At 36.0% G+C, this 11,864-nt stretch overlaps 1 protein-coding gene across 1 annotated transcript in view; it reads left to right on the top strand.

The window, feature by feature from the left end:
• Positions 1-1,614: 1,614 nt before the first annotated feature.
• Positions 1,615-11,864, top strand: part of POU6F2 (POU class 6 homeobox 2) — a 123,363-nt gene continuing 113,113 nt past the window's right edge. The window contains exon 1 of the mRNA XM_025291399.2: positions 1,615-2,054. Within this exon, the coding sequence (XP_025147184.1) occupies positions 1,889-2,054 (166 nt within the window). The 5' untranslated portion in view covers positions 1,615-1,888. The remainder of the gene's footprint in view (positions 2,055-11,864) is intronic.

Here is an 11,864-nt window from a genome sequence, read left to right as displayed (position 1 = left end):
TATCTGCGATCTCATCCTTTCCACTTGTTTAGGATTGTCAGGATGAGAAATGTCAGCATTATGAAAGCTCGGCTCTGCTCTTGATATGATAAAACCCTTCAAAAGCCAGTCTTCCTCGCTTCCCTTGTCCCCCTCCTTTCTCCCTCTCTCTGCACTTGCTTTTTTATTTATCCTGTTTTGTTAGATGGCAGAAATATAATTCTTTTCTTTCTTCCTATTATAAGCCACCATTTTTGTTTTATTATATGTTTCACAACCCCTAATGCCCCACTGAAAATTACCTTGTTAAATGACAGTGTTTCAAAGCCATGAATCCTTTCCACCATTCCCTCAGAGGTTTGAAACAGTCAACAGACTGTAAAGAATAAATAATAAAAAAGTATTGATTATTTTGATGACTGTGAGATTCAATTAAGTATTAATTTTGCCCTCCAGTGGACCTATCAAGGTATTCAAAAGGGAGGATTCAGCTCAGCTAAATGCGTGCTGAGTGCTTCAGCCTTAAATAGGGAGAAAATGTGTTTACCTACAGTATTTGAAGAAGAAGTGCATTGATGCACAGAGTCCAATATTTAAGTGCTGTGCAAATTAAGCCCTGGTGACAGTGACATTGTTTTCTGTGGTATGAGTATTGACTAAAGAAGTGCATTTGATGACAGCTTAAACTATTTGTATTGATTAACATTTTCATAGATTATCATGTGTCATATCAAATTCACTTTTCAGGCATGAATACATTAAAAAAAAATAACCACAGGCAAACCGCAACCAATGTAATGATGGGACAGGGAGCGTGTGGCCCCACCTGCTCTGGCACTGGTCACCTGTTTCCTGCTCAGGAACCATTTAGGCATGAACTTGGCAATAAATAGCTCCCAGATAACGCAAAAGGGGCACTTTTGGCTTTTCTGCATCCGATATCGGTGCGACCACAGTATCATGCGTCTTGGTTAGCAAGTGGAATAAAAGGCTTCCCTTGGAAAATATTGCTGAACCTAAAATGCCCTCCTAATGAGCTGAAGATAAAGCAGATTTAAAATACTGGGGGGTAAAGTTTGCCTTTTCGGAGGTGATTTTTGTTTTCTTTTTCTTTAATGCTCTGGGCGTAGGGTGCTCTAGGTATCCGAATTGTTGAACAGAGTTTGTAAGTATTTTTTTTTTCCAATTCCTTTCAAAAACTGTAAACCAATTTTCATCTCTTTTGTTGTTTGCTTTCAAATGTTCATTTGATTTGGGGTCAGCTGCAGTCCCAAATCTGGGACCAGCAAAGTCAACTTCTAAAGGTACTGCTAGAATTTACATAAGAAATCTCTTTCATTCCATTGAAAGCCTTTGGAGGACTCTTTTCTCCCTGTCTCTTTTTTTCTGCTCTCGGGATAGGGTTTAATTGCTTCTCCCCCAGGGAGAGGGCTTCCTAAAATAGCCCATGGGTCCTCCCTAGGGTGCTCCTTCCTTTGAGTCTGTTGCTGAAGTACAAACCCCGCACTTTCCCCCCACCCCTTCCTGCATTCAAGACAGCACAAGGTGTAAAAACATTCGCACAAAAGCACATCCCACAATTAAAGCTGTGTTGGTTAGGTTGCTTTCAAAGAAGTTTTTTCTTTCCTTTTTTTTTTTTTTCCCTCTCGGAAGCCTCCTGCATCTCTCTCATGCTAGTTGAGCTTTAATAGGGTGGGGAGGAATGGAGAACTCGGATCTGTAATAGCTCTTCACTTGACTGCAGCCAGCAATAACAGCGGGAGCAGTCAGAGATAAGAGAGAGGGGAGAGAGGGAGTGTGTGTGTGTGTGGAAGAGAGAGAGAAGAGGAGAGGGAGACAAGGACACGCACACACTCAAGCGGCCACTTTTTTTCCTCCCCTTCACTCTTTTCCCCCATCCTAGGATCCAATGATAGCTGGACAAGTCAGTAAGCCCTTGCTGTCAGTGCGGAGTGAAATGAATGCGGAGTTGAGAGGTGAGGACAAGGCTGCTACTTCAGACAGCGAGCTGAATGAGCCCCTGCTTGCTCCCGTGGAATCAAATGACAGCGAGGACACTCCCAGCAAGCTCTTCGGTAAGTCTGTCTAGGTATTTCATTTCACTCCTACCATGGTGTCCGGAAGAGCCATCCACACCCCCACCCCTCCTCTTTTCTGCCCCCCCCTCCCCCTCGTTGTTCATTCAATTTTCTTCTAAGTACCAAAGAGGATCTTGGCATCTTGGAGGGGGCTGAGCCACCCCAGCTGATGCCAGGCTGGCTGGGAGGGCGTCCTCCAAACTTTTTCCGACCAGGAACTTCCTCCTGCCCCTTTGGACTGGTCAGATATTGCTAGCGTCCCCAGGCTAGAAATCACTGGGGAAAAAAAAAAAAAAGAAGATGAAAATCATCATCAGGAAATCAGTTCCATTGTGAGAATTGGTTAACGTTTATTGAATAAATATCGACTCAGTTTCGGGTTGCTTCGCCGCCTTTTGTTAAGGGGAAGGAGAGTAAAGAGTTATTATCTGTAGTCAAAAGACCAAAGAGGGGAACTGAAAAAATATCAATACTGGTCATTCTCTGCAGGTAAACAAAGGTGGCTCCTGGTATGGCTCAAAGGCATAACATTTTGTAATCACAATTAGAATGAACGTCTCTTCTTTTACAAGCATGATGAGGGAAGAAAATAGGTCCTTGGCATCCCTCCCCTCAGCCATTCCCTTTTAAAAGATGTTTACAGCCTTATCCTAAATGTGGAGGCAGCCCAGATCCTTTTTAGAAATCTTTGTTTCGTAAACAAAACAAGAACAAGTAGAGTGCCACTCCAGCAAAGACATGTGTCATTCAAACAGATGAGACTCTGTAAGCCAACTCAAGCAACTGTGATCTCTAATCAGAAAGGGGACCAGGCTGTGTTGAGGCGTGTGACTGAGTGATGGATGGTGATAGATGTCTCTGCTGGAGAAGCACTTTATGGGATAGGGTGACATTAGGTTTTCAGAACAGTTGTTCCTGAAACGCTTGCTTTTAATTATATCCAAGTGTTTATATACTTATTACACTAAATATATATTATATATACACATATATAACACATACTAACCTGTTCACACCTATATATACTAACCTGAGATATGTGTGTGTGTGTGTGTATATATATATACACACACATACAGGAAGAGAACAAGAGAACAAGTTAAAAACAGTCAAGTGCCTAAATTTTAAAGAAACAGCATCATAGTATAGACTTCTTTTTTAAGAAAGTTATTAATTCAATTAAAAAGATAAGCTGAAAAATGCAAAACTATAGAAAGAAAGCACCATAGATAGTTTGGCAGCTTCAGGCCAGCTTCAGCAGAGGAGCTTTCATCTGATTTTAAATACTCACTCAATCCAACATTAGAGGAGTGTTGCAGAGAAACTTTCAGGTATCAAATTTTCTGTTGGTAAAATGCTGTTTTATACTTAAGAGTATAATAGATGCCAGTTACAAGAAATTTGGTCCTATGACCCTTTCTTGGAAAAGCAGCAGTTTCATCTCTAACATAAATTTTCCAAACCTAGGTATTAAGGTTTTAGCATTTGCACTCTCAAGAAATATTTTGTTGTAGTCTAAGTTTTTAGCTGTGTAGGAAGAGTTATGTCCTAAAATACTCATTTCATTTCAAAGGGTTAGTGAGAGAAGGCAGATAAAATTGTAAATTACAGGAAGGCCAAAGTCGCGCTCCAGGCTCTTTGATGTTGAATATACTAATACCAAGCACTTTGACTTTTAAAATATAATCAATTATGAATTCAACATAACTGCAGAAAATGAATTATGTGTTCTTAAACTTTGCGTGCGGTTTTTAAAAGTAAATGCTCTTTGTAGACTTTGACTTGAAACCCCAAATTGTTTTTTTTTCCAAGTAAAGCAGTTACTTTGACTTCTCAACATTTGTTTAGATTTTCCAGTGTTGAAAATTGTCCTAGATTTGTTATGTCACCTTTTACTGATTGGCGTGGTGTGTAGAGAAATAAGCTTTAAAAAAAAATCCAAGGTGGGAGGGGGATCAAAGAAATTTGAATGAAAATTTCTTTGAAAATATATTTTTAAAGTGGAATCTTTATGGAGTAAACTGAAGAACCATAGTGAAGTTTAGAAATCTTAGTAGATTTTAGATGATACTTGTCTTTACTTTTTGGAATGCTCACCTTCTGAGTCTGTGGCTGAGAAACCTGCAAAATCTACATCTTATATCTAATATATCTTAATTTTATTTGATCTCTAGAGTGCTTTTTGAACACAATGTGAATATTTTCCAGTTTCTATTAGATAAAGTAGAAACCAGCAGATGAGCAGTTTTGAAAACTTAAGAAAAAAACTGAAGAAAATATGAGATAGACAGACTAGAAAGCACCCTAGAGGGATGCCTTTTTTTCTAAACTGATTTTACTGTGAACTTCTGATAGATGGAAAATTAAATTGAATATTTATCCTGTCCGTTTCATTTAACAATAATCTTGCCATTTATTATCTCAATGTTCTTGCAGGTTTCCTTAGCTACTAGGTCTGTTCTGCTCTCACCTTAATAAATATTATTGGGACTTAGCATTAGGAATTCTAGTTTATGTAACTGGCTAAAACTTTTTAGTATAACTCTCAGAATTTTTCGCAACTTTGGCAACACTGAACTGATACTAATCAAATGGATGATTATTATTTGACCTGAGTATGTTCAAGTTTTTCATTTTTAATAAATGGTTATGATTATACTTTTCTCTTGGTAATGGGGAATTGCATTCGTCCTAAATAACTGAGAGCGTCCAGGTTTATCTCTAAACAATGATTTTCTAACATATTCTCTCAAACCATGCTTCTTATAGCATGTTCCTTGTATTTTTGAAAATCAAGCTTCTGGAATGAGAGGAGAAGATTAAGACAATTTTTTTGTGTATGATCTGTTTATTTTTGTGGAGAGACATTTACTGACAGGAGACAAAATTCCATTTTTGATTCTAACCAAAATTTCAGTATAAATAGAGTTCTTTGGAGCTCCATCCTCGTTTTGTGTCTTGTTAAATTAGCAGTCCAGAGGACAAGTCTGTTTCTTTCACAGTATGACACCTTCAGCCCAAAAGTACAGAGAAAGGCTAATACAGATGCCCTCTACGGATAAACAAAGGAAATTCCAGGAACCATTGGGCCTTTTATGCCTCTCCTTAAATTGCACCTCTGCACTTAACAGCATCCAAAGGGAAACATACTGTGCAGACTGTTTCAGTGCTCTGAGCGGCTCAGCATACCAGAAGGAGAAACCAGCAGCCATATGCCAGCCTAAGGAGAAAGTTCAGAAAAGGACCCTTGTGTTTTATAAAGTAATTACATCAGAGGTAATGTTTTGCTTAACTTGAACAGCCATGGAAACTAAAGTACACTTAGGAGAGATGAATTCACATTTCATTGAGGAACATGTGCCTAGCTCCTTCTCTGTGATATCATTAAGTAGTGCATGATTTGTTCTTGTAAAGACTGTGGAAGAAGTCTTCCCTTTTCAGTTTCTGACTTTGTTATGCTAAGCTCTGAGCTGTAGGAAGCAGTATGGAGGAAGAGTAGACCTGCACTTCAGGAAGTATTATCAGAGAATCTGGTTCTGTGTCTCCCTGTGTTTCAGCCTTGTGATCAGATGAGTGATGCCACACAGGGCCAGTCATTTAATATGTGATGAGTGATGTCCATATTCGAAACCACTCTCAAAACTGGCCTTTGGCAAACAATATCAAAGGGAAGAGGTTGCTGTGTTTCTCTAGTGACATTTATAGCACTTGTGTCAATGTGGTGCTTCGTTTTTAGTTATGCCCATCAAGAATTCAATGTTCCACATTCAGTCAAGTTGGATGCTAAAATTCAAATGGTAGCATCAACAACTTGGTGAGGAAAATGGCCCCAGAAAGGATAAAAATAATATATATCCCTAGAAAAAAATCTGTACTAAAGTTTTCCCATGCAGTCACAGCAGCAGAAGTGAGATCATATAAAACATGCCCTAAATATTTTCTTTCATATATATTTGAAATTCGAAAGATGATTTATTAACAGCCTTCCTCCTGGGAATATTTTTATTGTTTCAAGTTAAATCTTATGATTGCTTTTCTTGCAGTCCCAACTACCTTGGGTGGCTGGGTTAGTTGCTTACTTATACCCACTGCACGGGAACTGGGCACACAGCTCTAAAGCCTTGAGCTGAGACATTTAGCAAACAAACAAAAACATTTACAAACATTGTACCTGAAATAAAAATTGGTGGTTGGTTTTCTCTTATGATAGTGTGTGTTTTTAGGTTAAAAGCAATGATACTTGCACCCAATGATACTTAATAAGGGTGGGTATTTTCAATGTCATTTATTTATGAACAATTGTGAAAAGATTGAAAGTTGGGTCAGTGATTCTTAGCCTAGAAAATGCACTCTCTATGGGGTTTTTCGTTTCCTTTCCTTTCTGTTATCTTTCTCATAGAAACATGCATTAGGAGATTTTTTTTTTTAATTGCCATCCAGTTTGACTTGATTAGAATTTATGGCAGTGGAGTCGTTTCCAATGACAAAAGGATAAAGAACTAAATTGTCTGTCACCCCTTGAGACAGTGGTCTCTGCAGGTCAGCGTGGAGGTCATTGGTGGGGTCTTATAAGAACTGCACTTTGTGGTAAAGCTGCCTCTCGCCTGTGCATTAGTGAAGGCCTTCATTATGGCATCACTCTGTTACTTTATTTAAACATCTTTCAATGTCTTGATATTTATAATATTCTGATAAAATAGGCTGGGGCCAAGGAATCAGTAATGGGGCTTAAGCCCAAGAGGGGTTTAGCTGGGAGTTGATAAGGAAAATTCCCTAGAGAAATAGATGTATTGAAAATATGTACCATGCTTTGGATCTTTAAAAGTTTCGAAATTATGGCTATTGAAAATAAATACGAGTTTTTCACTGAGGAAAGTGTGTTTTGCTAGAGAAACCTTAAAATAACATCTTTTAAAGTCAACTAATCTGAGTCAGAGATTAGAGTTAACCAGTGATTTAAAAGAAACCAGTAGAAACCTCAATTTGCATAAGTAAGTGAGATGCATGATAAGGTATTTGTCAAAAATCAATTCTGGTTTCATAGTCAAACAAGCCCATGCGGTGTTGTTCTCTGATTACTGAGTGGGGAGTGTGCCTTTAGGGGCATTTCTTAACATTTAAGAAAGTCTACTGCACCAAGGTATTTCTTTATAAAATCCCTTGTGTGTGTTTAGACAAATTAAGTTTAGTGTCCCTCCCCCCACCAAAAAGTATTAATATACTGCGCTGATAAATAAATCCACTTTGAATAGCGCTAATGTGTAAGCTTGGAAATAAAAATAAATTCCTATGAAATGTCTCTGCTGTTCAGACTTCTCAGCATGTTCTCACTATGTTACGCTGAACTATGTTCATTTCTATGGGTCACTGTGATGGGCGAAAGTGCACCATATACGACATAGATTCAGTGGGAACTTTCTCAGTGTTTTCTTTTTCCATCTCTTTGCCATGCCTGGGGTACAGAGGTCAGACCTCTGTATAAAGACTAAAGTTCTATATTGCAGTATCTGAGGATGCTGCTGCTTCGTAATACATTAATGAATCGAAATGCAGATACAAATTTACACTCTTTCTTTCATTTTGATTGCTAGGATGCTTATAGTTTGTTGTCCTTGTGGTTAAGTAGTCCTGTAAACAATTGGAAAGAAGATGAAGTATTAGAATTTGTATTACTCTGTACCATCACCCCTTCAAATGATCCCTTTTTAGTATTTTTAATGGCTGGGAGGTTTTGATTTAAAGGCTACATGACATTATAGTATTTTTGTAGTTCATACAGCTTGGTTTATGTCATAATTAATAAATAGAGGGGGCACTCTGGATTCAGGCTCCCAAGGCTCAGCCCTTTAGTAGATTGTTTTCTTTTCTAATTACCTAATTTAATGTCAGAGTATTATTCTTTCCATGAAGACCAAATAAATATTTCTCCCACTTCAAAAATGAGATATAAGTGACTTTTGGCAGTGGACTTTACTGGTTATTAGACAGTAAACAGATAATTTGTGAGAGAGCAGGTATTTTCTTTGATTGGCGACCTTGCTGCTTTATGTTTGGGGATTAATAATACATCAGACATTCACACATTAAAAAGAAAGTAGATGTGAAGGAGGAAGGATGAAGGATGCTGCTCTGCTATTGGGCTGCTCCTGTTTATCCGGGGCCTCCCTGGGAATGGGGGCCGTTGGAGGAGCCAGCGCATTTGCCCAAATTTGCACCTGGCTCCACTTCTCATGTTTCTTGATTTTCTTATGCTAAAGAAAAATATAGCAAAGTGTTTATACCAAACTGGCACCCTGTCAGGGGGCAATCTGTGTAAAGTTTCCAGCTGTCAGGTTAATAAATTTTTTAAAAATATCCAAAGGCAGAGGTAGCTAGAGAAAGCTCATAGTGACAGTTGCCATCCTCCACTGGGTGGGTGGACGGCCAAAGTGGCTCTGAAATTTTCTTGTTTATTGCCTTCCTAGCTTCTGTACTTCGCTGGTGTTTTTGTTCAGCTGTCCTTTTATGAAAGCCATTTCAATCTTACTTTTTAAATGTTTTTCCCATTTTAATTTCCAATGTCTTTTCTTTGAGAAGGAAATAAGTGAGCGTAGTTTGTTTTGAAATGGTATTTTACCGTTGCACATATACCCTATGCGATGAGCCTGAATGAGGTTCTAAATCTGTCAACACTGGGCTTTTGTTTCAAAATAGCTTCAAGTAATGGTTATATTAAAATTCATTCATAAAGAACTACTTGGGCTTTGGCATTCTGGGCGCTTCTGATGAGGTGTGTTCATTAAACCTGTTGACCTGACTCAGTGTTTGAAATGTAAACTCCCACGTTCTGCTTCTCAAAATCAAGAGAAAATGTATCTTAAAAAAAAAATGATACAAGTGAACTTATTTACAAAACAAAAATAGACTCACATAAATAGAAAACAAATTTATGGTTACAAAAGGGAATAGCAGGAGGTGAGAGGGAGATAAATTAGGAGTTTGGGATTAACATATACACACTATTGTTTATAAACAGATAAGCAATGAAGACCTACTGTATAACACAGGGAACTCTGCTCAATATCTTGTAATAATCTATAATGGAAAATAATCTGAAAAAGAAAATATAGATGAGTACATATAACTTTTGTAACTGAATCACTTTTCTGTACACTTGAAACAAACACAGCATTTTAAATTAACTATACTTCTATAAAAAATGATGTAAGGAAAAGATAGTCCACCTTAAAAAAAAATCAGATTGCCTACAAATATGAAACAAGGGCACACTAGTTTGGTTACATCTCTTACTTTATGTTGAGACACTATTGTGAGCTATCAAAAATGGACCAATCCTTTTTAATGTGAATGCAGAGGTCAGGAAAAGTAGCACTGAATCACTTTTTGTTGAAGAAATTTGCCATTCTCAGAGAAGTGAAAATTAACTTTTTGAGTAAGTGCTCAAAGATCATTTGTAAAAACCACCCTAGACAAGGCACATAATTCCTCTTTTTAATCGTTAACTGATACTTAAAAAAAACCTAGATGTTAGGTTTTTTCATTTGAGTTTAAAAGAGAGTCTAAGCTCAAACTTCTCTTGTTCTTTCTTTTAAAGTGCTTTTAAGGTCTTTAAGTGGCAAGAACATACTGGTTTTTATTTTCATTAAAATGAAACAACAACATACCTGGAACAACATAGTTAATATAGTATGAATCACTTTTATTAGAGGACTGTACTGCTATCAAAACTATTTGAAAATAGAAAAAATGATCATATTACAATTAAAGAAACTAAGTAACATCATTACATAATTAAATACATTACATAAGAATTTTGTTGTATACCTGTGGCGGATTCATTTTGATATTTGGCAAATCTAATACAGTTATGTAAAGTTTAAAAATAAAATAAAATTTAAAAAAAAAAAAACTAAAAAAAATAAAAAAATAAAAATAAAATAAAATTTAAAAAAACTGAAGATCATTTGAAAATGGGATTCTATAATGAAACCTGCATTCCTTAAGATGGTGAATAATTTAAAACCTGCTAGCCTGAAAATGAGGTAAAATATTAAGATATTTTTAGGACATTTATCATGGACCAATGACACCTGACATGAAACAATAAAACAATTTAATGAATGTGTTCTGAGTGCTTTATCTTTTTCTATGAAATAATAGTATTTTCCAGATTGATGTACTTTTCAAATATATTGTGTTATTTTAATTTCATCCTATTAATGAGGGAAAAAAAAAACTCAGGTGAGATAAAAGTTTGTGAAAGTCAAGAAATCCATATTTAAAGATCAGTATTAATACAGTATTTTAAATTAACAATGCACATTTTCCATTCTCTTATCACTTCTATATTTTATCTTTGTTTTCCTGCATTTTCTTTCTAAGGCACAATGAATGCACAGTGAATGAATGTAACACTACCATGTAAAGCATCTGTGAGTGTCTACTGTGTGTTCTTCTCTGGTCTTTCTCCTGTGTTTGTGTGATACTTCAAATTGTCTTGCTAAATTTGTAATATGCATGTATTTTCTCTATCATAAAATTAAGAATGGTATCCACACATCACTTAAATGTCCTTCTCCCATACCTATGTATATTTTAAAAAATTGTTTCCAGATAAAATTAATAGCTTGCCAATAGTTATATTATAGTTATATAAACTAGTGATATTATAGCATTGCTTCAGGCACAGTTGGGCTCTAATCCAAGTTCCAATGTCTTCTTTGAAGCTGCTATTCACTAAGCAGAGGAGACAACAGAATTTCTCAGAATTTGTGCAATTCAATTCAGTAAACAGATTTGGGGGTTTCTATACAGTTTGATTTATATGGAACAGATTTTAAAAACATACAAAACTTGCCCATGCTAAAGAAGACTCTAAATATTGGGAACTTAAATATTTGTCTACTTGTGGGATATACATATGCTACAATGTAATATTTATCTTTTTCTTTTTTAAAGTAAAAGGCATTTGTGCAATAGGCAGTAAGCACAATTTTGGTTACACATTTCTGTAAGAATTACATGTGCCTAAACATATATTTACATATACACATAGCAAGATATAATAGGTGGTTGATGCATGAAAAGAAATCACATCTTAAACATTTGCTTTTAAAATAGTGTGGTGTAATTAATCTCCTTTTGCAGTTCTTGATGGCCATATATGTGGTGATTTGTCTTTTCATATCAATATGGCAAGATCTATTTTTATAAATTAATGGTTTGGGGTTACTTATTGCATGAGAGAATCATTATAGTTAAAGTAGAAGAGGGACTGAGGATTAATTTGGTTTAAAAATGCAAGCATTTGAAGCTGTTTAAAAAGCATGAAAAATTATTATTGTACAATGAATTCTTGCAAAACCAACCAAGGGTAGAAGAGAATAAAAAATTAAATAGGAAAACACATTTTTTCCCATACTAAAAACTATACAGATGCAGAAGTGGTTTGTAGGGTGAAATGCCCTCTTCCAAACTTGAATTTTTTTTTCCTTTAGCATACCTAATTTCATTTAGTAAAATATTGCAGAATAGAAATGTGTCCAAAAGGAAATATCCAGTTTTCAAAATGAGAACCATGAAAAGAATATCAAATAAAGCTAACACTTGAATGGCTCTGTTTAATTATATTTATGTACTTCACTGTTATGTATGCAGGGGTAAATATTCAAGATAGGGATTATTTGATTTTTTGTGGGAAAACTTTCATACAGTTTTGGAAAGCAACATGCACCATTGTTTTAGATGTAGATTAGCTCATCTTATTCTGACTTCTAAAATTAAGGCAGATTTTATAAGCTACCTAAG

This window comes from Bubalus bubalis, chromosome 8 (assembly GCF_019923935.1).
Source record: "Bubalus bubalis isolate 160015118507 breed Murrah chromosome 8, NDDB_SH_1, whole genome shotgun sequence".
NCBI classification, from domain to species: Eukaryota; Metazoa; Chordata; class Mammalia; order Artiodactyla; family Bovidae; genus Bubalus; species Bubalus bubalis.
This window is presented reverse-complemented; position numbering and strand designations above follow the sequence as displayed.